General features: G+C 38.6%; 1 protein-coding gene across 1 annotated transcript in view; it reads right to left on the bottom strand.

The window, feature by feature from the left end:
* Positions 1-2278: 2278 nt before the first annotated feature.
* The window catches only part of WDR49 (WD repeat domain 49), a 38221-nt gene continuing 13283 nt past the window's right edge, over positions 2279-27216 (bottom strand). The window contains 11 exon segments of the mRNA XM_067536543.1: positions 2279-2352; positions 6545-6629; positions 7602-7711; positions 10656-10858; positions 12934-13131; positions 13544-13713; positions 13993-14165; positions 18056-18162; positions 18164-18188; positions 21261-21377; positions 23243-23408. Coding sequence (XP_067392644.1) covers positions 6547-6629; positions 7602-7711; positions 10656-10858; positions 12934-13131; positions 13544-13713; positions 13993-14165; positions 18056-18162; positions 18164-18188; positions 21261-21377; positions 23243-23408 — 1352 coding nt within the window. The 3' untranslated portion in view covers positions 2279-2352; positions 6545-6546.

Below are 27216 nucleotides of genomic sequence, written 5' to 3'. Positions count from 1 at the left end.
GGTTTTGAACAGCATAACTGTCATAGTTATAAGTTACCCACTCTTTTTAAGCAAGCTCATTTATTATTAAGGTGTAAGCATTATAAAGACAACATATTAAAACAATAAAAGAACGTACATTCATGCTAAAAAGATTACCAGAGATTACCACCGTGTCCCCCCCCCCCCCCAACTACAATCTCATTCTCTGGTAAGTGTCAGTCCTTCTCTGGTAAGTGTCAGTCCTTCAAAACCCACAACTGGGTTTTCCCCATGGTTACAAGTTCATAGGTGTCTCAGATTCCGAGCTACAATGAATAGCTCAGTCTTTCCTGTATACAGCTTGGGCCTTTGATCTTGATCTCTTGTAATAGGTAATCTGCTGACAATGGCCCACCCCTGAGGATGTAGCTCCTGTGGGCTGAGTTTTGGCATAATTGGAGATGGGGAATTTGCATTCACTTCCCCCTAAGCAGGGGTTCTCAAACTGCGGGTTGGGACCCCTCAAGGGGTCGCAAGATTATTATGGTGGGGTCGCAAGCTGTCAACCCCATGCATGACTAACACCCAGAGCCCTTCAGATATGGATGGCGGAGAACAGTAGCTGCTGGCCACATGCTCTGAAGGCAGTGCTGCCCCCAGCAACAGTGCAGAAATAAGGGTACTATGGCATAGGGGTGTGGGTGGCATGGCATGGGGGGGGTCGTCATTTTTTGGGGGGGGTTGTCACAGTCTGAAATATTTTCAAAGGGTGTCCCAGAAAAAAAAAAAAGTTTGAGAATCCCTGCCCTAAGATTCCCCAGTCAAACCGCTTAATATTTTTTGTTCCAAAAGTGCATTCTTGTGTGGCACACTGATCAAAATAATCCCACCTATGTCTCACATCATGTCCCCTCCCTCCCAGAGGCTACATATAATCCCAGCTCACAATAAGACATAAACCATTCATTTAATACAATAGACCTCAAAGATACTTAAAGTTAATTCAATAATGTCTCCCAAGGATATTGCAAGAAAATGCCATATCTGTCACACCTGTTTCCTTTCCCCTAACCTCTGTGCACTTGTCTATCCTTAGACTGTAAGCTCATCAGAGCAGAGATCATGTTTCTGTGTTTGGAAAGCTTTAAGCCCATAGTGAGTTCTACCATAAAAACAATAAGTTTTTAACAACAATAAGCAATAATAACAGCATGAAATGGCTGTGGATAATTTTGTCATATTTTATAAAACATCAGACACATTTACAATGCTGTATAAATAACATGAAAGCTATGTGATAGTACAGTTAAAGTGATCTTAGGTACTACTTTTTACCGTAAGTAAATAATTTTCAGATAGAAAAGTGGGATATTTTTTAGTAGCGCTTCTCTTTAGAAATAAATATACAAACACACAGGAACAAAATAAAGTTTACAAACACTCAAAAACAGGAGTAATAACAACTATAAAAGTGTTTTGGAAATGTATTCTTCAGGTTCAGGCCTGTAGTTTAATTGTTTTGTATGCCTCTGCTTGACTTATTCATGTAACTGTTCACTGATATTTGTGTCCATACTACCAATGGGATCAAAAATGATTCTGAAAGGAAGACGTTGAGTTAATTATACATATGTTTTATCTTAATCTTTTTACATTATAATATGTCTATTTATGAATGTCACTGCAGTGTTCTTGTAGAAGTGCATTTTGTTTGCTTTAAATCACTCTTACTATGAGTTTGTTTGGCATGCTTTGAAATTCATAAGAAAAAGGAAAAAAACTGGAGTTCCTCCTACCAGCCAAAACTAGGGTTCTAACCCTTTAAACACTTATGCACATGAGTATTTTTACACACATGTATTGTTCTGTTGAACTCAGTGGGGAAATCACATGTTTACAGGAGGAGTTTGCAGGAGGATTAGGCCTGCAAAATTATCCAAATTAGCATGTGGAATGGCCAGTAACTTCAGGCAGATTTTTTCCAAAAGGCTGATCTTGCAGACAAACATACATATGAGTGCTCTAACTCACTCCTGTTACTTTAATAAGACTTACATGAACAAAGTTACTCACACTGAGTACCTGGTTGCAGGAAAAGGCCCTGTAAATACTGTGTAAGGAACATGTCCCAAGCAAATACTGGAAGATTTGACCCTACTTACTCTGTTAAAAGGTTTGTGGCAAAAATATTCATTCTATGTATGGCATTCTTTGTACTTAACCATTTTTGTAACAAAAGGAAGGTTTCTTTTTCTTTCAACTTTGCTTGCTTTATATTTCTTTTCATCTTGCCTTCGTTGCACATTTGCTCACACAGTTGCCTTGCTTTTTGTTCACGATTCAGAATTCCTTTTGAGAATAGGCTCGTCTCATCAAATACAGCTTTCAAGGCTATAAAACAGAAATGAAATTCACATCAAAATCAATCATGTTTGGTCAGACACACTGTTAAAAACAAAGCCACTAGAAGAGGGAGAAAAAAAACCCAGAAATGAAACCAGAATAAACCAGAGAGAATACTGACTTTTTGCTTCCAGATCTAAGAGAAGTTTGTGGCTTTTTGAAAATTACTTTACATTTTGCTCTCCTTTCTGGCTTAATCTGTAATTTAAGCATTTAGGCCTAGACCCTGCAAAGAATGTCCTCTGGGTGAGTCCTGAGCCGGTGTAGTCTGCTCATATGGAGCTCATTGTAGGATCAGGACCTTAAAACTCCAGTCTGTCTCTGAAGATGTGCAGCTATGAATCCTCTAACTGAGAGGGAGAAAGAACAGAGGTTGTTCTGTGTGTGTGTTTTTTAAAATACTCTTCATTTATTTTAATCTCTTTGCTGCTAAGGGGGTCATAAAAATCTAAAATCAAATTATCCTCTATTGAAATAAAAGAATTAAAACTGCTAGTTGATTGTCTGCGTGACTGAGCAAATGCATCTTACAATCATGTATTGGGCGCACATCTGTCTGATCTTCAGGGATCTCAGGTCCCAGATCAAGGACTACATTCTGTCCTCTGGTGTGTATATGTCCCTCCCATTAACGTCAATCCAAGTTCACATGTGAAGCATTAAACAATATCTACTGAGCTGCTATCCTGATGACTGAAAACATCTGTTTGAGTAGCTCAGAGACAGGAGGCTTGCCTGCATTATTCCTTTGGAACAACGGAGGCCAAAAGAATTCATTAACTTGATAAGGCTTTTATATATTCCTATGTTGTTACCTAGGTGATTGCTTGATCATTTTAAGCTAAATCAGAATATGTACCTGAGCTATAGAGATTGTGGATATGGCTTAATCACTACACGTAAATGTAGGTTTACTTGCATTTTAACAAGCTTTATAGCAGATACATAGAGCTTGAGCAATATTCCCGCATGACTGTTAACAGTGCAGAGACCATAAAAATAATCATAACTGCACTACACTAACTGTGCACTGCTCATTACTGCTTAAGCAAGAAGCTACATCCTTCATGCAGAGTAGGAGATAAGGAAGCACATGGCTCAAAGAATTAAAGGCATAATTTACACAGCTGCTGAATATCAGCAGCTCACATTGACTTCATCTAGCAGTGACTCTCAACCTTTCCAGACTACCGTATCCCTTTCAGGAGTCTGATGTGCCTTATGTACTCCCAAGTTTCACCTCACTTATTTTGCTTGCAAAATCAGACATAAAAATACAAAAGTGTCATAGTACACTATTACTGAAAAATTGCTTACTTTCTCATTTTTACTATATAATTATAAAATAAATCAATTGGAATATTAATATTGTACTTACATTTCAGCATACAGAGCATTATAAACAAGTCACTCAATGAAATTTTAGTTTGTATGGACTTCACTAGTGCTTTTTATGTAGCCTGTTGTAAAACTAGCTAAATATCTAGATGAGTTGATGTACCCCCTAAAAGATATCTGCATACTTCCAGGGGTACGTGTGTCCCTGGTTGAGAACCACTGATCTAGAGTCCTGCGGCTTTAAGTCAATGGGAATCTCTCTATTCACTTCAATGGGCTTTGGGCAAGATCCTTAATGATTTAAAGGATTAGAATTTTAAATAATTTACCATGTCCTGGTATTAAATAGAACCAGAAACTAAGGTAAATGGGGGGGAAGGGGGAGTTCAATGTATCTGTGTTTGATACCTAATTGGTAAATTCCAGAAGAAATTAGGAAGCAGTTCTAAAATCATTCAGAATATATTTGGAGTTTACAGTTTATTGTATCTAGGTGTGTGCCTGAGCGTAAATAATCTTGACTATGATTTGTTACTATTAATACCTAAGGAAACATTTTGGCATTCAGGCCCTGAGCCCAAAGGCCACTGAAGTCGATGGGACTGTTTCCATTGGCTTCAATGGGTTTTGGAGCAGGATCTCAAACAGAGTAAGGGTTACACTTTGCAAGTGGATCCACACCCGCAGATGTCTGCATGTGTGCAAATTCCCTACCTCTCATGGGTTTGGCAAGGATAAATACACATTCAGATTGCAAGGTGGTCAGATACTACAGTGGCGGGGGCTATAGGAATGCCTCGGACAGAGATTCCCGTGACTTTGGTGGGACTCTGCACAAGCTCAATGGTGCGCTTGTGCAAAGGCCTTGATTTGACAAGGTATTCAAGCACATGCCTAACCTTAATAGGACTTCAATATGGCTACTTATGTGCTTACAGTTAGTCACATGTGCCTAACTTGACATTTTAAAAAAATTCTCCCTTTGATTTTGGTAACTAATAGCCCATAACTACTAATTGACCCGAAAAGGATCTGTATTAAAGATCCATGTTTGGTTAATAGTTGCTTTCCCAAAATAGTGATTAGTGCGATGCCAGAACCACTTTATTATAAATTTAGACTTACTAAGTGTTATGTTTGTGACATTCAGGTGTTAGTTTTATAACCTTTGCACCCATCAAATTATACCTAATTCAATTCTTCTTATTAAACATTGAATCCCTCCTTTACTTTCTGTGATTTTATGTTAATTTGGTTAATACAACTTGTAAATATGGAAGTGTAAAATCTTCTTCTTTAGTCTAAGCATCATACATTTCAATTGAATAAATGAGAAAAGGTTGGAATCAGTTATATATAAATATAACCATAGTATTCCACACCTGAATCTTTCACAGGAGCAAGACAGAGCAAGAGAGAGAGAGAATACTAGTGGGGAAGTGAACATACACTGTGAGAAAAAAAGATACTTTGGCCAGCTGGGAACTGACACCTGACTAGTAAATGAAATTAATGTGGCAATTAATCCAGCTTCAAGATATAGATTACAGAAGCAATAGTTAAAATGACAATGTAGAATCGCAATGGCCTTGCTGAATGAGCTGCGAAGGCTCTCATTTAATTGTTTTTCCCCCTTATGCTCAATGCTTTCCTCATACTTCTCAACTGACCTTTGCTATCTGGCTCACACAAACCTGATAGTTAACTCACTTATAACCATAAATTACTAACATTTAAATAGCTGAATTTTGTGGATAAGCCTTTTCAAATAAATATTACAGTGATGTATTCTACAGGCCCTAAATATTACAGTAGAAAGATTAGCAGTGATGTGTCAAAATCTAGTTTTCTGAAGGAGGGCAAAAAGGACAACCATTAGGGAGCCATTCAGGGACAGGATCAGAGAGGGTGGAGTCACAATAAATGATCATATATCTAGCTTCCTTTATTAATCAAGACTTAAGTAGTTACCTTGCCAAAAATGTCAGCTTAGTTTTGTGTGGGATGGAAAACCGAAGGCTGTCAAGAGGTGCAGACAACCCATATGTATTTTAAAGTAGAGTCCAATGTAGTAAATATTTCACTGCGGATCTATTTTGTGATTGTTTTGTAGGAATATGTAAAGCACAGTGTAATGGCCCAAGGATGCTCTGTAACAATAGAGTATGGCAGTAATAGTTTTCTCCAGCACCCTGTATAGAACTGTACTTATCTTCTAACCATTTCTCGTTTCATTGAATTTTTGTTTTTCATGAGAGCTTCTGCTGTTGCCAGCCATCCTCAAATTCAGACCTTGGGCTGGTAAAGCTGACTGAAGAATTGTCTCTTTTCGCCATTTCTTGAATCGGGCAACATCAGAGATGGTATTACTCTTCGTACTTGCCTTCTGCCTTGTTTGTCACCTCCTGTCTTTTTTTGATATTCAGTGGGGAGAAAGCCAATGTATGCTATGAAAGTTTCCCTAACGGGGGACTCCTCATCATACTACCAGAAACATCCCGCTTTATGGGGACACAAATCAGATTAGCAGATATTCGCTGATACTGCCCTCCAAATCTCCCTCTTTCACTGAGATGAGTTTTTCAAAATCTGTTAAAAACAAGGTTGTTCTTTTCTGCCAAGAACAGAATCAGAAGGGAATTCTTCGAAGTAATCTTGTATATGAGCATTTAGGGCTTGAGCCAAAATCTACTGAAGGAAAGACCTCCCATTGACATAGACTTCAGCAGACTTTGGATCAGGCCTTTACAAAATAAGAAGTTCAAATAGGATTGTGTGTCCTGCTGCTATGTTGAAGCCCCAGATCAATAACTAAGCAATACATCTTAGAGTTCTCTATTACCTTCATCTTATTTTCACACCGATGGTAAAAGCTTTCATTTCAACAACCTCCTCAAGGGCTCCAATATTTAATGACCTAAATGTACCTTTAAAACAACAGGATTATTGCAAAACCAGAATTAATTGCACATAACAACCCAATTGTATTTGTAAGATAACTTTTCTCATCTATCTTCATATTATCCCACTTGTGCAGCTGTAATACTCAGAGACAAAAAACATTCAACTCTGTAAACACAGCTGTACAGGTTAAATCCATGATCATTTTTATTTAAAACAACCAGAGAAAGCTCAGGATTGTCAGTCCTTAGCTGAGAATTTAAGGGGGAGGGGAACAACCAGTTTTCACTTGGAAGTGACACTTTTTACAAGTACATTTGGATACTCTCCAATTTTTTCTCTGTAATATGTAGAATCCTTCATAAAATACAGAATGAAAATAGTTTCTCATACCTATTTAAATAAAACCAAAGAAAATGGATCAGGTTTCTAAAGACAATTAACAATGTTAATTGACACCTACTTATTTTAGTTTTATCAGTAGCAAAAATGGGCTCATACTGTGAAATTCCACTTGCGAAAAGATTGTTAATTATTTCTTAAAGATGTAATTCAGTGTAATTTGAAGCAAACTATATTTGCACTTGGTAAAATAACATCATAATTATGTAGCACATTTCAACCAAATCAACCGCGCCCCAACCTGCTTTATGCTGTATAGGCCAAATTTGAAAGTAGCGATGCCTAAAATACTCTTGCAAGAAATGAATGTGCCCCCACCCACAAATCATGTTGCTCATTGAGTTCCTACCACTGCAAATTGGACCTCCACCTAGATTCCTTCTGCAGGAGAACAGGTTGTGTTTGAGTGCAGACAACTATTGTAAGGTGGCCCAAGGGAGAGACTAGAACAGTTATTAACTACCTCTCAGTAGAAAAGCTCAGTTACCTTTGGTTCTGCTCAGGCTTACTCCCCAGGAAAGACCCAGTAAAATTCTGTACTTACAGATGTGGAGAACTACTGCTGCTGAGGTTATGATGTCAAAATGGCTGTTTACCAATTGAATTTTGCATGATCCTCCCATTGAAGAACTTGTATTTCTTTTCTTTGTGAGTTTTGCTTTCTTTGTATTTTTTACCCAATATCGTGTTTTCCCATGGACTGATCCTAGAAAGATACAAGTGACTCTTTTTGGCCAAAATTTAAATGCAAAAACAAAATGATAGGCATCTATTTTGTCTCCTCATTTAGTTTCTATTTCTATCCTTTGCCTGCTATGTTCTCATGCATTCAGAGAGTCACACCTTTAAGACAAGTCCATTGTGTCCAAATATGATGATTAAGTGTCAGGATATACAGCACATATGTATAGCTATATTTGGCTTTTGTTTCAGTAACCATATGCTACATGACTACATATAGTCTCATAGGGCCTTATCAGAAGTCTACTGAAGTCAGTAGAAAGAGTCTCATTGACTTCAATGGGCTTTAGATCAGGCCCATAGGTCATTTTACACACGAATAATAAAATGGCTACTAATCATTCAAGTATGAGGCTTGATGCTTAGCAAAAAAAATCTAATGATTGCAAAACTCTTCGTAGTGAATGAGAGATGTTTTCTTTCACTAAGATATCATGAGAGAAAGCACTTGTAGACCATTTTTCAAGACTCCAGTCCACCCTCCTAAAGAGTCAGCTCTTTTCCTTGTGACTATAATTGGGCAGAGAAAGATAATTGTTTCGTAGAGGACTTCAACATTTGGAACAAACCCCCAACATTTTGAAGTTCTCTGAAAAAGGGAATGGAGTCGCAGCTCTGGGGCCCTGGAAGCCTACACCAGAGCTGTAGACCTGGAGCTCCCGGCTTCCAAGGAACTGGGCGGGTGAGCTAGCAGGAAACTTGGCAGTCGGGTTTTCATTGGAACTTTGGCAAAAATCAAACCATCTCTGTGAAATGATTTGATTCTGCCAAATCAGAACATTTTGAGAAAATAATGTTTTGTTGGAATTTTTTCGACCAGCACTACTTTCCTTCCCAAATCATTGTCATTCTATTAAGAAATATTAAATATGATTAACCTATTACCTGATCTACAACCTCTTTATATTATAGGTCTACAAAGAGAATGTGCTGTAAAGGAGTGTCCCTTTATTGCTTTGGAACCACATCAACATGTCCTAGTAATAATTACTAAGAGCCCCCACTTCTGATGCATCTGGCCTGACTGAAGCTATAATTGCTCCCAAGGCTACACGCTAGTGAAATATTTACAAGAGTACATAAATGCCATTCACCTGGCTTATATGCCTGTAAAGGGGTATTATAATTGGAACAATTCCACCTCTTTGTCTTCAGATGCTTCTGAAAAAAATCAGCTTCCTCCCAAATGAAGTCTACTAGGCCAGCTGTTCTGCACAGGGTGGAAGGATATTCTGGCAGTTCTCCAAGCATACATTTATAACTCTCCTGATATGGCCAGAAAATAGCAAAGTTTCTGAAAATATCAGAATCTGCAATCTTGTTGAGCCCAGAGATTTTGCTGAGGAGCATTTGGAGAATGATTAAGGCAAGATATGTGCTCACATTGCAGTGGTTCAACCGGGATGATTTTTTTTAGCACTTTTTTTCATTTCCTAGGAAAATATTAAAACTTGTGGATATTGGGCATGATTCAGAGGTTACTTACCACAGAGTAAATCAGAAGCTACTGCACTGAAATCACTGGAATTTCTCTGAGATTAGAATGAGATCCATTATATTTAAAGATGCTGCTCACCACAATAAATACTTATCACTTACACCATGTTCTGCACAAACATAATCTTATCTACCAAAAAATGCTGTTAATTTTAATCTATTTTGCTCATGTTTTGTTGACGTTATGTAGCATTTCTAATAATCTCATGTAAGAATATAACCTTTATATACATTTTTAAAAGGTTATAGTTTCATGATATTACATTCAGGAAGTTATTCAAGCCAAAGGAGGACATGGGTACAGTTTAAATTTATTATTAAATTTATTATGTTATTATGCCTTACACAGTCCATGTTACAAGAGTCATTAAAGATTTAAACATTTAGGAGTACACTATATTTTCTCAGAGATTTACGCATAATACTTGTGCATTAAGAACAAATATAAACCCTTAGAATGACAGGTAATAAATTGCACGAATATTATGGTTATGATAGGAGGAACAGTGTCGTCTAAAAATATATTGCTAAAGCAGCATACAATTTGTCAGGAAGTGATCCAATTACACATAGTTTTAAAATACTTATCAAAGTAACACATACCACACTATGGCTCATTTTTGGGGAAGGAATGTGGCCTAGTGAATAAGCAGTGTTTCTCAACCTTTTTGATATCACAGATCAGCTTACCACTTTCCTAAACTGTGTCAGGGATATCTCAGGGACCAGCAAGGAAGCTGCCACAGACTGGTGCCAGTCATCAGACCGGTCATTGAGAAACACTGAAATAGAGCACTTGTACTCAGATCACCTGAGTTCTGCTCCCAGCTCTTCCACTGGCCTGCTGTGGCAGTTTGTCTCTCTTCTCAGTTATAATGTACATAAACAGTAATATAATGGGGAAAATAGAAAGTATAATCAAACTTAACCCCTTTATAAAGCGTTTTGAGATCTACTGATGAAAAGAAAGCTAGGTAGTATTATAACATAGGGATGGTGTGGCATGGCCTGTGGGGCTCCAGGAGGAATTCCGTGCAAAGACATTGCAGCTTTGCCTCTTGAGGAAGTACATGATTTTCTGACAGAAAATGCAGTTTTGCAAAATTAACATTTTCTGTGGGAAAACTTCTATTTTGCCCCCAATTTTTTTTTTTGATTTTCCATCGGTCAACCAACCACAATGAAACATTTTCATTCGGGTAATGCAGAAATGTTTCATTCTGATCAAAAATGAAGAAATGAAACATTTAAAAAATTCCAAATAAAAATGGTTTGGAATTTCTGTTCCACAATAAATAAATACATACATACATAAAAAGAACCAACTTTGTCTTGATTTGGGATGAAAACAAATGTTTCAAAAAATACACCCAAGTACACCACTGCAAACTTCCTTTTGATAAACGACTTACATGTTTACAGAGTCCTCATGGTCTTCCATAACAAATACAGCTTGCTCTGTGAGGTTAGGAGACAGCTCTCCCTCAAAAATGGGGGCTGCGTTTTCCTTTAGAAGATCATCCTCTTCTTCCCTTTGACCCACATTTTCTTTTTTTTCTTTTTTTTGCTCTCCTTTGGGGTGGCAAGGAGCATTTTCAATCTGCCAGCGCTCTTCCTGATAAGATTGAGCAGAGAGTATTATAAAGCCATTCAGAACTAAAAATATTTCTTACTACTTTTTTTTTTTAAACTCCCTTTCATAATAGAAGTGCCCCCCAGATGCAATGTTTTAAGACAGCTATTGATTTTCATCATTTCCTACACACTGATGTGAGCAACTCGTCCCAAGTATCCAGATCTATATTATTACATTACAGTAGCTCATAGAGACTACACCCAAAATCAGACTCTCATTGTGCTAGGCGCTGTACAAACACACAGACACTGCCTTGAAAAACTAACAATTTGAGCTAGTTTGACAAAATTTTCCCCCATCAGAAAATATAATTTAGTTTCTTGTGAGAAAAGCATATACTCTGATTAAATTTTTCACATTGCTGATGAGAAAAATTGAAGACTCATTTCAACATGTCAGATCATTTCTATCAAAAAGTCAGTGTTCTCTTTCAACATTTCTGATTTGAAACTTTTCATTTCACAAAACTTTCTGATATTTTGACTCCTTGTTTTTATTTGGAACAGATACTAATGTCAAAATGTCAATTTTTCCCACAAAAGGGAAAACATCTATTTTCCAAACACCTCTACTAACAAACTAATCAGACACTTGTAACATTTTTAATGCTGTAGGTAATGAAGGAACAAGTGACTGTGATGGGGTGGATAAATCCCATACTGGAGAGTTATGGGCGCAGGTACAACTCTGGGCCCAAGAAGCCCCACCCCACCAGGCCTACTCCAGTTGGAGGAGGGACCTCAAAGGGAGTGTCTTCAGCACAGCAAGGTGACAGGCAGAAAGAGGCAGATCTGCACTCACTGCTGCAGAGGGACTACACCAGAAGGCATCCCCATGGGGATGTCTACTGCACAGAGCCAGGAATCCCTAGCCTGCTGAGACCCCCAGATTGCCAGGGATAGCCACCAGCCACGACGCACCCTGAGGAGATTGCAGAGCAGTAGGAATGAAGGGACTCAGGGGAGAGTGTTGGATCACCGGTAGCAGATTCCTGCTTTACCGGGCTCAAGAGGACCCTGCGTTGGAACCTGGTGGAGTGGGAGGACCCAGGTTCCCCTACCCCTATATTGCTAGGTGGGACTGCTGCCATGGACTCTTACTACTAAGTGGAGAAGCTCGCCCCACTCACAGTGACTAAATGTGATATATTATTAAATCGTTATTTGTTGTTATTAGATCTATGGCGGTTTCCACAACGTTCCATCTATTCTTCTTAGAAGATATGTCTCCATGATTCAGATATTATCTACTGGAGATGAAACATGACTTCAGGACTGGTGGTAGGTAAGAAAAAGTAAGTGGTGACTAGAGCTGGGCAATAAACAGTTTTCCTGCCCCACAAAAGTTTTCCAAATTAGGCAAAACAGGGACTTGAGCCTTGGTCTCCCTAACCATTTTCTCTCTAGCCCATTGACACAAAGCTGCACAGCTTCAAGAGGAGAGATTGAGAGAATCCCGACGTAGAATAGCAAGTAGTCCAATACTTAAGGCAATCACCTGGGTTGCGCAAGACCCAAATTCAAATCCCTGCTACAAATTAGCTATTGGGAGGAGGGGATTATCTTTCTCACTTGTTTTGACCAGAAATTCCACCCGGGCCTTAAAAAGCCTTCCCAACAAAAGTTGTGTCAAAACACAGACATTTCCATGAAATGTTTTATCATTTTCCAACTAAAAATCATTTTGTCAGGAAATTCCTGACCAGCCCCAGTAGTGACTGTAACCAAGCATTTTGAACTTAAATAAAAAAGTGTGGATAACTTCCTAGCTACATGTACGTTTTCATTTTCATTCTGTTTTCCCAAGGTAAGAATTCAAGTAGAAATGCCAAAATCTGAAGAGAAAAACTGTTCAAGATATTTTTGTCTTGTACAGAAATAGCAAACACAGTTAAATTGAATTGCAGACTTCCAGGGGACTGCTCTGACAGTACAGAAGTTGATGTTGAGGACCAGCAGTGAAGCAGTTAATTAAAAAGTCATCTCCCTGGAAGTGAAGCATTCTGTGTCAGCCAGCACTACACCCATAACAGTTGCTAAGAGAAGTATTTCTACCTGGCCAAATATTCCAATTGTTGTACCATACACATCACTAAGAGCAATACTGCAGTCTGAAGAGGAGGAGAGGATGAGTAGGCAACTGCTTCATACACAGGTCTCCAGATAAGTAACACAGTCATCGTGTGGCTGAAATGATCCTATCAAGGGAGGTGGCTGGGTTACCTTATTCTCACTGGAACTAAGGCAGTAGTCCTGGTGAAAAAAAAATGGCAGAGGAAGGGGGATGGTTTGGATCTCTAGATCTTCTGAGCAGGCTCCATGGGTGGCTGTGTGTGACTGAAGGAAGGGAAAACCCTGCCCTTGAAAGGATGATGGGAACAAATCTCCACAAGATATCCTTCCCCCTGGTTTTAAAGAAAAATATGACACTTCTGACAATCAGGCTTTGTATTATTTGTGTAGCTATCGGCACCCCAGGGTCTTATCCAACACCCACTGAAATCCATGGCAAGACTCCCACTGACTTCAATGGGTACCTTAGGCCCCAAGTTTGAAAATGTTGGTCCATCTTTTTCCTTCGTTAGAAAATGGGTAAAACCCAACTTATTTGCATGTATCCTAACAAATTGAAAAACAAAGAGAGAGTCCAATACTTTCCCTGTACCTGTATATGCCATATTTTCACCCATCCAGCTAGATCCCCTGTTATGAGGTATTGGCTCATTTTATCAATGGTCATGATAATGGATCCAACGCCACTGTGGGCTTCAAACTCTGCCATGAGTTGGCTTTTCAGAGTATTCCAAAACCTAACATAGCCAGCACCTCCACCAGCTGGATTATTTAAATATATTCAAATTATTTAAATTTACTGTCAATATGCATTTTGGGCAAATTAATTCAGATGAAAACAAGAATGGATACAAAACAAAAGAACATTCTTTGTTTGAAAGATATTCTAAACATGCTATAGGAGAAATATTGTCAGGTCTTAATTGACGGGAAAGAAGGAAAGGAAACTGTGAAAGCAATAATCAGTTATCACTTTTAATAAAAAGCCTTTCCAAGTACTGTTGTTCAATATGGGCAAAGTAAGTAAAGCCTAGATTCTACTGTGTAGAAATTACTTTACAGTACCTGTCACTGAAATATTCTTTCTAGCTTCTAGGAAGAAAAGCTTTGTAATAGTATTGTTGCACTCCGTGTCAGAGTCACAGAAGTCAGCTACAGACACTGTATGTCTTCTAGAGGATATTCTTCGAGCAGAACTAAGTAAGAGATGTTCCCTAATATAGTCAATAAAAGGAATTTATGTTTATAAGCAGACATCTCAAAATACTTGCCATCTGATTTTTTCCATGTTTATTTATGTTACTTTATGAATTCAAGATGAACCTTTGAAGAGGATGTTCAAACTATTAAGACTATTAATATGAGCCAAATTCTGCCATCCTTACTCTTGGTGAGCAGTATCTTACCCTGCAAGCTGACCTTTGGATTTCAATAGCACTATCCACACAATAAGGTATTACTCAGCAGTAAAAGTGGTGGATTCTGGCTCTATGAGATTTCCAGTTAGTCTCCTCTCTAATAAGCACAAAATATTGTGACTAGCTCATTTTCTATTGCCAGTAGCTGGATCAATGTTTTGCATACATAGTCTGTATTATGAACAAACACCTATCTGAATGGAAATTTTTCCCAATTATGGGGCCAGATCCTCAGAAGGTATGAAATGACACAGCTCTATTCAAGGTTTTGGAGATGTGCCAATTTAGCCTGTCTGAGCATCTGACCCAGGATCTCTGCAGAATGTTTGCTGAACAGCAGAACCATTAAGAGTCACTTAGCTGTAGTATGATCTGCATCGTCTGGACCTGATCTTCAGCTGATTAAATTCAATGTGGCTCCATTGACTTCAATGCAGCTGTGCCAATTTACATCAGTTTAAGATCTGCTCCTCTGAAGTTTAGACCTTTGAAAGTTCAGAAAGCTCTTATTGTTCCTTTGGCATATCTATCAAAGATTTTAAGCATTCTCACTTTGAAATGTTTTGCTCATCACAAAGCAACAGTCCACTAGATGTACCTTGCAGTGGATTACTAATTCCTTTCCTATGGCCCTGCTGAGTAGCATATGTGAAAGTGAGAAATGAATTTCAAGTCATGATATATATGTCAGTATTTATTCCCCCATAAACTTGGAAGAAACTTAAGGAAATCTAAATAAGAACTATAGAAGGTGTTTGCCAAGCCATTTTCCTTATACACAGATGTGCACCACTATAAAATGTACTACAGATTAGAGTGGGGAATAATTATAGATTTCCAACTGGCATGGGCTGAATATATGTTATGCAACTAGTCTGTGCAGACTATCAACCCAATGAAGTTTTCAGGTTCTGAGTAGCCTCAAGGGTAGCGGCCTTTGCAAAACTCAGCTGGTATTATGTATTATCCAACATTGAACAAGGCAAAAATTAAAGGAATACTGCTGCCTGCTGAAGGAATAATATAAAAATCTGTGACAATAAACAGAAGCAATCACCCTGAGAGCTATAGAGAACATGCTAAACTGAAGAAAGCAAGCACAACCTCAAGGCTGCTTTCTGTCAGTCTGACAAAACAAAGGTGTAAATAATCCCCCTAATCTCCACTCAATTATCAGTAATTTAGTGGCACACTTAGTATTATATGCACAGGCAAACAGTATGTACATTTTGCCTAGAGCTTGAAAGCAATGCTGCTTCAATAAGATGCTCACTCACCAGATTTGGATTTCAGAGATCTTTGGGGATCCAGGTACATTTTAAGATAGGCATTTTCTGTACTGTTATTCCAGACAACAATTTCACCACCACAGCTCCCTGCATTAGACAAAGAAAAGACAACACATTGTTAAACTCATGAGCCAAATCTTGATCTTTCAGGCAGCTAGAATTATTTTGTTGCCAACACAGTAATATTTTCATTTTGAATGTGATAGGTCACATTAAAAGAATTAGCAGTGCTTGTATTCTCCTATGGGTCTGTAACCTTTCAAAGTTACATTCTCTCATACAGAAGTTGCTGTAAAGGGGACATTTTTCTGGTTTTATAGAAAAGCAGGCCATGGAGAAACTGACAGGTTTGCCCTGATTTGACAAACTGAGCTGTTTCCCATACATTGGCCCTGATGCTATTCTCATTTCCACTGGTGTAATTCACAGGCAGTCACTGGAGATACATCTGTATGAGATCATTGTAGGGCAGTGTCTACAATTGGGGCTGAGCTAGCAACTCATCGAGCTAGTGCACTAAAAATAGTAACATAGCCACAGTAACATGGGCAGTGGCAAGTGATGACATGGGCTAACTGCGGTCGCTCACATGCGTACCCATGGCCACATTACTATTTTCAGCTCGCTAGCTCATTGAGAGCTAGTGTGAGTTTCTCTACCCAGCTGGGAATCACACCCCTAGCTCCAAATGTAGACATGGCTTAAGTGAGATCAGAAATCAAGCCCGTTGCATTATAGTGCTTATCTCAGGCAGTTGTTAGTGAGATTGGACAAGACTACTTATTAAAATTTGAAATAGTCAGAGCACTGTCTTAATCTCCTTTCCCCAGTGGAAGAATAAAGCGTAAATAAAACAAAATAACCGATATATAGTTTTACCTAATTTTTAAAAAAGCCTTCCTTTTTGTCCATGTATTTTATGTAAGGACGGAGACACGGCACTTTCCTATCACTTCCCAGTAGCTCACTGACTATGTTGTTTGCTCTCAGATACAGTATTGGAAGCTTTTCATTTCCAGTCCACTCATATGATTTCCTTTGTTCATTAACTCAAGATAGGCCATGGAGGAGATGTTTGAATTTGGTTTAGCCTAAGGTTAGTGCTGGTTCAAAGCCAAATTAGAGCTAGTTTGAGATTGGGAGATGCCAAAATCTTGAGAGCTGATATTATATTTTCAGGCAGCCTGGGTTTAAATATTACAAGATTAGCTGCTCTGACAACATTTCTGCCACATACAAACCAATACATAAATAATTAAATAAAATAAAAATAGATCTGTCTCCCAGCTTTTGATCTAACTGATAATTAAACTGTTGGTTTGGACCCAGTAATTTGATTCAGAGCCTTTTCTCAACTCTTTGCACTCAACCATCTTCCCCCCTGGACTGGAAAGGGGTTCATTTAAGGTTCTGGCTTATATCTAGTAGCAATAAGAGCTTTTACCATCTGAGGATTATTTAGTGGCTTGTGACCTCACTCAGATTGTATTCTAGTAAGCAGAAGTCCAAATCACAAAGCTTACACTTTTTAGCCATCTCAGATATTGCCCATGCTAGGGACAGAGGTCTTCAGCCTCCAGGGATATCTATTCAGTATTCTTCACAAGCACCAGCTTCAAGAGGAGCTAAACCCTGCAGCCTCTCTCAGTCCTCATGCAATAAGCATGACTATCAGTGACATTTAAACCTGAGATCTTCAGCACGAGCCCCAGCCACTTGAGTTAAGGAGTAATTCCTTTAGCTGTTTGTAAGTAGCAGGCTGATACTGAGGATAGTCACTGGAGGCAGACAGTCATATAGACTAAACCAGCAAATGACACTTGATAAATTCCCACTGAATTCAGTTGAAGAATACGTCTCTATGCCACCATATTTCAAGAAATTAATATAACTGTGCCCCTTCCTCAAATAAAGGACCCACAACATTCTATTGTATGTAAATTTTGGTAAACTAAACAATTTATTCTCAACATTTTCCTATTATTTAGGTCCTGAACACTCCAATCACCACCTCCACAGAACTACCATTGAATCCAGGATAATGGGCCTCCTTTTATAAGTATTTTCATGCTTTGGTACATGAAAAATATACAGTTTTAATCATTCCGCTCTGAGATGAAAAATATGGGGCTGATTGTCGTCTCGTTTTCTCCAGTGAGAGTCAAATATAACCCAATTGAAATATACTGGCATAAAACAGACGAGAACCAGGCTCAGTGTGCTTTTGCCTGTCTCCTTAAGAAGTTCAAATTTGTTCACATCTTGTAGCTCATATACCTCAGCCAGCAGCATATTAGCTACGCCAGCCCATGCAGTAATAGAGTCGGTCTTGCATAATAATCATGTCCCCAAATCCCAATTTCAGTATGATATATTAGGCAATAAATATTAGGCTACCTGTAAACTAGAGTATGTGGTGGTAAAAATGCAGCACACAGGATGTCATCTTGGTGCTGTACTCCTCCTTTCCATTTTGCAGGCAGGATAAAAAATTGAGTCAAGGTTGCTCAGTCGGAAGACAGTAATTATCCTAATAAAAGAGACATACTTTAAAAAAAAAAAAAAAAAAAAAGTAAAAAGCATAAGTAAACCTAGTCATCTCTGACCACTTCAAAAAATACCATTGATATGTTTTAATATGATCATTTATTCTAATAATATTGAGTGGACTTTTTTAAAAGCTCTGTCCTTATGCTTTCCTTTTGCCACTGAAATTCTTCTGTTTTACAGTTCAAGTATACTACTTTCAGCAGCTATTGTTCTCTCACTCTGCCAAAACAGAATGCTTAATCTGCTCCATCATAGCACATACTGTTCCCTGCAGTGTCAGTATTAAAGGAATATATTCTCTACCCAGAGCTGAGACATGATGAAAACATTTTGCTGATTCTAGAAAGTGTGGAAAAATACAATAAAATAAAATGAAATTTCAAAATCTTCAGGTTGTCAAAAATTCCAAAAAACATTGAATGTCATCTTCTCTCTCAAGACCTCACTTAAAATCTTTCACAGTAAGAATTACACTTCCACATCTTCCAGTTGAAGATGCAGCAAGAACGAATCAAAACTGATGTCCACATTCTAAATGAAGAAATCAGTCCTAAAGTCGGTGAGAATTTTACCATTCATTCCATTGTGGTCAGCATCACACGAAGTGTCACAATTTGCAATAATGCAAAATCCATGCATTTCTTGTTTAGGTCAAGTTTTGTGTGTGGTCACTAGTCTTTGTGACCAAGGTACTATATGTTCTACATCAGTTAATATCAAAATATAATTCACTTCTCCTTCCCGGTGACAGAGCAAATGCTCTTCTTAAGGACCTGTGTTGGCTTTGATTAATACAATAGAGTGTAAGAAGGCCTCCACTAAATCTATTTCACTTAGGTTCACAGATTGGATCTGACCCAGGTGAAGGTTTGTGACAGAGAACTGTACTGGGATGATGACTTCTTGAGTAAAAAAGTTCTTGATGGTGACAGTTTTTCTTGGCCAGACGACTGCAGCTGAAGATAAATGTAGTACAACATCATACCACCTATGGGACAGTGACATAAGATTCATATCACAGCATCATTTCCACCAACTACAGCCCAACTCCAAGGGATTCCACACAGGTAAATCCCTGCACCCACACAGAGCTTGAAGAAAACCAAAGAGGCTTCCCTGGAGGCAAGGCTGCCCTCAGGCAGAGCTCTTTGTGGCTGGTGGGAGGAGATGAGCATGCTCCGTATCTCCAGCTTCTGTTTAGCCACAGTCTGGGAGGGAACAAACTGAACCAGCTAACAAAAGCTCCTGCTCCCAAGCATCACAGTCAGAGGTTCCATTTTGTTAGGTTAGCACCACTGCCTTGTCTATCAGAGGGGCGATGGCGTATTGATCGTCTTTGAAGATAATCAATCGTCTACAAAAAGATTTGAGAAAGGCGATACGAGATATATAATTCAGTTAATCTCTGCCAACCAGAAGTGGAGTGTGGGGGCAGGCATTGTAACAAAAACCTTGTCATTCTCTTCCAGAAAGTGATGATCATCAGAAAAAGACACTGACCTGAAAGTGATGGACTCAACAGGCTGCTAGAAAATAAGCCATGCCACCTTTAACTGAGGTGCAAGTCTTTCAGTCCTGTCTAATTAATAGATAGTAACAACAAGATTTATCTTGATTGCATGAGGCTTTGCGTAGCACCCACCGTAGACATGTTTTATTCTGCTTAAGTATATTTACACAGATTTTTTTTTATTTCCAATGCCAAATAAAATATGCTTTATTTAAGAATGCTGGAATCATTGGCTTCTGGTAGAGAAAACTCACCAATAGGACATTCCTGAGAAAAGGAAACCAACACAGTATCTGCTATGCCCCTGTTGTCTCAGAAGCCTGGACACAGGGAGTCCATTCTCAGAGAGATGCTGACAGGATGCTGGCCATTTAGAGCAAGTGGAAAGCCTAAAAGCCAGAAGGAGCACTAGCCTCTGGAGATCTCAGGTAACAAAGCTGAATACTTGCCTGCTAACCCTTGTAAACAAAGTGGGGACAGCTAGTTGCCAAATGAAAATGATGCAATACTACCTATGCACTAAACTCATTTAGTTCTCTGTGGTCCACTATAAATATCACTACAATTCAGAGTTAGAATTGGATTTGAGTCACTAATGAGCAATGATTGCTTCGCTAGCTTGTGTGAGCAGCATCAGTTTTTGTAAGGTAAATTTATGTTTCTAGACTGAGCCCCAGGACATGAACAATGGGAAGTCTTAATATTAAAAGGCACTTTTCCCTTCTTTATTCAGAACATTGCTGCTGAATATGATGTGTTTGTGGTCATTAGTGTGGATTTTCTTTCTGGCTCTATAGCTGTTAAAAGTCAAAAAAATATATTTGGTTCTTAGAGTTTCAAAGGGGATGTAAAGACACAAAAAACAATTTATTCCATCCTATTCCCAATCCATTAGCATAATTCTACAGTGAACAATTGCTCTATAAATTACCTCCTTAGGTATAGTAGTATCTGTATTATCTGAGTTTTCAAATTTATGGACAGAAAGTTTCCAAATTATGTACTATTATAATTTATCCTAGCATCTGCATACTGTCTGGATGCAGAAAAGAAAATATCTTTTATATTTTTTTAACTTTTCCAGAAGCTTAAGCAACTCTAAAGAATATTTTTCCACTAGCAAAAAGCAAGGGGAATAACACTTTATAAGATCAAGCAAGGCTAAAACTGAGGTTAGTCTGTGCATAAGGCACTAATTTTACAATGGTCTCAATGTGGACAGAACTTAGATTCCAAATGGGATTCAGCTTGACTTTTAAGGATCCATCATTGCGATGCCATTGCAGAATTGGGGCCCTAGTTTGCAAGAGAAACAGCAAGTAATTTCCCCAGCTGTGCTGCATCTTTTAAGCAGCACAGTCTTTCTCCACTGATGGCAACTCAATTTGAGAAAAGATTTAGATCTGGCTGCACAACTACTCAGTGAGATACCATGCTTGGGAAAAATTAGACTTTGATAGATTTTTATCTCCAGAAACTGAGGCAAAGCGTACATTTTAAGAATTTATCTCTTCCCGCATTTTTTAATAATGTATACAGTACCTGTCCCAGCCTGTAACTAATATTGTCCTCTTTAGTACCATGATCTGGGAGATATCAACTGCTTGGTCTCTTCCAACATTGAGTTTATGATGACAGTGTCCATTGAAATCCCAAATCGTCAATTAAAAATAAATAAAGTATCCATAACCTCTCAGCATAGGCAAAGCAGAAAATCATCTGGTATTTTAAGGATCAATGAAGGAATAAATCTGTTGGGTCAGATTTGCCTCCTACCCTGATGTAAAGCAGAAGTAACTGCATTGAAAACAATTCAGTTATGATGTCATAAAACTAGTTTAAGGAAAGAATCACACCCTAGGATATAATAGTAAATAAATAATATATACCAGTATAAACTACCTTTACGCTGATATAACTGCACCCCACACTGGGCTTTAATCAGTCAAGGCCAACACTATAGATCAATACACGTCCAAATTTCAGTGCAGACTCTGGGAGTCATGCTAGGAATGTGTTTATTATTTTTAGCTTCATCTTCCCATATTCCAACCCAAGCAGTCAAGGAAGTAACATGACAAATCAATACAGTACATTTTGTTTTGTTAACCAGAGAGGTTACCTTTTTTGGGAGATGCTCAAATGCCAAATATACCTTGAATGAAATACCTGAGATGGACAAAAACTGGAATAATGGATTAATAATAATTGCAATGCAAAATTGCCCACCACTCTCCTCAAAATCTCCCAGATTTTGGCAGAGTTTGGTTCAGATTCTAGAATTTGTGGCTTTGTCCTATCTCTATAATGGATCAGAAATCCAAACATTCGATTTGGATCTGAACTTTGTGACTGGGGCCCATCTCTACCAAAGACACAAATAAGAAGTAACCAAAGCTGAGAGACAGCATGGCACAGAGCATAGGGCACTGGAGTGGGACCTAGGAGACGCGGATTCTATTGCCGGCTCTCCACTGAATTTCTGCGCTACCTTTGGTAAGTCTTTTCTGTTTCCCCTCCCACTCTTTGTCTTCTCTATTTAGATTGTGTCTCTCCAGAACAGGGTCCTTTCCCATATTTTGTGTTTGCACAGTGCCTAGCACAACAAGGCCCCAATCTCAATTGGGACCTCGAGGAGCTACTGTAATATAATAAATAGTTAAGTCTGACTAATTACGTCAAAATTAGCCAAGTCTGGAGAAATTGTTTCTCAGGTTGATGATTTTCAGCAACTTCAGCCAATAAAATAGGAAGAGCCAGAAATCAGTTTGGCCAACCTATTAAGTTTTTTAAATGGAGTGAATTTAGTGTGCATTAAAGTGAAGAACCAACAGCAGTGGCTTCAAACCTGTCATAATGCTGGCCAGTGTTCTGTCAATACATCTGTATCCTGATCTACAGCATACACCCTTGATATTCAACACAAGAATCTCTCTTTAGGAGAAACTAAAGCACCAGTTATTAAATTTTATGGTGATTTTGTGATGTGGTCAAATTCTCACTGAGATTATGAGGGAGATTTAAAATTCATTTTAATTTTCAGTATACCAAAATTTGAATTGATGTGTCCAGGGCTGAAAGGCTAGTGTTTTAACTAACCTAGCCATCATTTCAAAATAGTTGTTTTACAGTTACAATGCATGGCTACCATAATAGTATTCCCTTGTGTAATGACAAGTGAGTGCTCCAAGAAAAGCAATGGGAATGATTGTCTGCTGATTAAGGCAGTAAGGGCTATGTGCTGCAGAGAGTCAGGGAATGTAATGTAACTACTTGGAAGGAAGGAAGGGAGGTAACAAAGCACTGTTTGTATCTCAAGTGTTAGACAAGCAATTAAATGTAACTGCATTTTCCTAACAGCATTAGGATTTCAACATCTAGTTGCTGAGTTCATCCCATTTCCTCTTTAACAAGGCCAATGGAAAAACCAGCCATCGTTTAGTAGCGAGTGTTTTGGCACATTGTATCTGTGTGGAAAAGACTGCAATGGAAGCAAATAGTTTGAAATGTTTTCTCCTCACACCTTTACTGTTCCATCTGTGCTCCCAGTTAAGAGCCTGGTCTCAGTTGCATCCCGTGTCATAGTGCTGATCTCAGCATTGCCATGGCAACCAGTAAACTGTTTGATTTTCTGCCCAGTGTCTGTCAGCCAGAAGGTAACGGTAGAGCCTATATCTGAGCTGATTACCTAGGGGAAAAGCAGAAATTGAGATGGAATTTAAAATCTCTCTCACCCTCTCAGTCAGTCAGTCTGTCTGTCTGTGTGTATATATATATTCGTTACAATAATCTCATGCATATGTGCACTGCACTTATATAATTAGCAACATCTGAAATGCAAATCAGATAATTTTTTGCATTGATTTTCCCCCATCTTTTCCCTTTCATCTAATTAAAAGCTTTATCATTCCCCCCAGTCAAAGTTTATGGGCAGGTCTGTTCCTTGCATCGACAGCTATTTCCAATTAGCCAAAGGGCAATGATCGGGAAGACAGGTGACCAGCTCCTTCAAGAGACAATATCCCAAGTTACATGAAGGAACTAGAAGTGTTCTCAGCAGGGATGAAACAAGTCACTCTCACGTCCACAGCCCTCCAGCTTGGAATCCTGAAGGCACGCTCGACAGAAGGCTTTGTGCTATGTGGTCAAATAAATCTTCCCTGCTTATTTTCAGGGAACTGATCCACTTAGTAATGGATCTTTAAAACTACATCTATGGAAGGGAAAATAGTTTAGGGAAGCTTTCAGAATACATTAGCCTCAATTTAGAATTCAGTAGTGAGACCAGACATAAATTAGGAAGAAGTCAATTTGAACAAATTATGGTTATTTCTTTTTTGTCTCTTTTGGTGTGTGGCATGTTAAATTGCTCAAGAGAAGCACAAACTCTTACTTCCATTTGCTGTATACTTACTATTGGGTGAAATCTTCAGTCCTTACCTCAGTCATAATTCAAGCAAGATTCCCACTGAAGTCAATGGGAGTTTTGCCTGAAAAAAAGCATTCTGGGATTTACGTTTTTTTTTAAAAAAAACCTTTGATGGTCATCATTAAAGACGTTAAGGTTCACCAACAGTTACCACACTAGTATCGCTGTTATATCCCTATTCTTAAAATAAGAAATAATTAGGGTATCTCAGTCAAGCATGGTAACTGTTAGCAAGTGGTCAATTTTTAAATGGCACCCACTGTATATATACGCACACGGTTTTTTTTAATCCCTTCCATGTGTAAATTAATACACACTAATTGCTGGGATTCAGTCATTCTTCACTCTTTTCAAAATAATTTTCCTCTTGGTTAAAGTCAGATACTCAGAAAGATAGCTGACTATTTCAGCTAGGAAGGAATCCAATTCCTCCCCCAGAAACTGCTAATCAATGAGTTCTTAGCAATCTTAACAACAAAATCAAATTTCTTTCATGATGCAATTCAAATTTCAAGAGGTTCAAAGAAAGGGTCCCACTATCAGACCTGCCAGCACCTGTGGAAATTTTATATCAGCTACTTATTTTTGATCAGAACACCCTCTGACCACAAACACAATGAAGTAGAACTTCTGCACAGCTCATGTTTTCTGACCTTAAATCATTATGGAATTATTCCAAGGCAGGTTTTTTTGTTAGTTCCTAATAGTTTTTATTAGGTAAAATAAATAAATAGATAAATGGATAGATAATGAACTCCCTTGATTGTTTAAAAATATATATATATATATATATATATATATATATATATATATATATAAATCTACTGGTACTTTCCCTTCAAATTTTAGTAATTAAATGAGGCTTTTTTGTTGAGATGCAATATACTGCATACTCATTGCCTTAAATTAATTATGTTGCTCATGTCCTTAAAAGCATCATCCCAAATGAGACCCAGATTGAACTCTTAGTATTACCAAGTCTGCTTTGAATATAATTTCTGCTATTTGCCTATGTTATTCTAAACTCTTACTCTATTATCTAAGGAGACCTAGGCAATTTAAGTAAGGAACATGAGACAAGAGAGTCTAGCAGTTAAGATATAGGACTTGCAGTTAAAAAATGTAAATTCTGTTGCTGGCTTTGACTCTGCCTTACTGTATGACTTTAGGGGTGTCCCGCAACTTCAGTGCCTCAGTTTCCCCATCTGTAGGATGGAGTTAATAATACCTACTTACTTCATGAGGCTTCCTTAGTGCACTGAGATGATTTGATGAAGGACACTGTAGAAGCAGAAAATATTATATTAATATTAGATATGGCCAGAGGAGGCGAGACATTGGATGTGAGGCTCACCAGTCACAATTCAAGACAAAGTCAAGGCCGGGGGTAGGAGGTCAAACTCTCATGAGAGAGTCTTGTGAGATTTCATCCCCCAACTAGACAAATCTAACAGGATCACTTGATCTCAGAAGAGTTTCCTCTTAATCTTGGGAGAATGACTGCAGCCAATTGATTACAGCAATGGTCAATCAGGACCTGCAAGCAGGACCCAGACAGTTTAAGATCTGACCAAGAACCAGAATTTGAATCCAGTTATTTGCATTTGACACCCCGCTTGCCTATCCCTTCCAAAAGCACAAGGTGCTTTGGACTAAAGGCTTTGGTTTTAGTCCATCTCTAATTAGTTGTATTTGTTTTAAGTAATCAGCAGGCTATACACATAACTAGCCAAACACTGATGCACAGGCCAGTAACTTGCACTTGATCTCAGGGAAATGTTATATTTTGCACTACTAACGGACCAGTTTTGCTATATATGCTAGTAACTGCTAAGCACGATGCACTTTTTTTGGCTACTTCTCTGCATATAGGTGTTAAAATAATACATGACATAAGACAATAAAATCATCGCATGAGTGCAGGCCTCAGATGTGTTCTCAAGCAGAATGTGTTTATTTCTAGATCCTTATGACCATGCATCCATGAGTGTTGTTAGACATATTGAGTTTAAGGAGTTCAGTAGGAACTACTTGAGGATGAAGGCCCTGTGATAAGGTCACAGGGCCAGGCAATATCAGGACTAAGGTTAGAATTCAGGAATCCTAAGTTTCCCAGTCTCCTGCTCTATCTAAGGTACTTATATGAACCCCATTATTATAATATCCAGGCATCTCACAATCTTTGACATTTATCCTTACAACACCCCTATGAGACTGGAAAGTGATATTATCCCCATTTTACAGATGGGGAACTGAGACCCAGAGAAACTAAGAGCTGGATGCACAAAAGGCGTTAGATGTTGTGACACTGAGTCCCCAGAAAATCACTGCAATCCACAAAGACAGAATTAGGTGCCTAATCTCCTACAGACTGAATGGGGAGACACAGGCACCTTAGACTGCAATTCACAAAAGTCAGCATGCTAAGCAGAGAGGTGCCTGGCTTACACTAGCCAGTGGAAGATGCAAACCAGAGAGGGGCATGCTAAGTGCCACCCCTCTCATGGAGGCAGGTACTTAAGTTCTGGCAGCAGGGAGGTGCCTAGCTATGCTTGTGATTCACAGCTGGCAACCCTCTTTGGAGTTAGGTGCCTATGCCATTTTAGCAAGAAGCTGGAGGAGGAGTTCCCTTGTAATTTTAGCTCAGTGGTTAGGGTACTCATCTAGGATGTAGGGGAACCCTGATTCAAGTCCCCCTTCCACTGAGGTAGCAAAGGGCTTTGAACTAAGATCTACCATCTCTCCGGTGAGTGCTCTAACCATTGGGATATGGCATGGTCTGATGTGGGGTTCCCTCAGTCTCTCCTGTTGAAGCTGTTGGACTATGGTTAAATAATTAGAGTCATTGGAGCTGGAAGACTGGATTCTGGGTGAGTGCTCTAACCCCCAGTCTAGAGAGTCATTTGCATGCTTGCGCTGCCTCTCTCTCACTGCCCCAAATTACTTTTTACTACAGCTTGAAAGCATAGTAATCCAAGCCATCCTCTGGGACTGTCACTGCACCATAGCAGTATACAGGGGAGGTCACTGCAGGACAAGCTGGTACACTGTAGATTCACAGCCTGGCTT

This window comes from Emydura macquarii, unplaced genomic scaffold (genome assembly GCF_026122565.2).
Source record: "Emydura macquarii macquarii isolate MOO-44397 ecotype Brisbane River unplaced genomic scaffold, CSIRO-AGI_Emac_v2 contig_3603, whole genome shotgun sequence".
In the NCBI taxonomy this organism is placed as follows: domain Eukaryota; kingdom Metazoa; phylum Chordata; order Testudines; family Chelidae; genus Emydura; species Emydura macquarii.
This window is presented reverse-complemented; position numbering and strand designations above follow the sequence as displayed.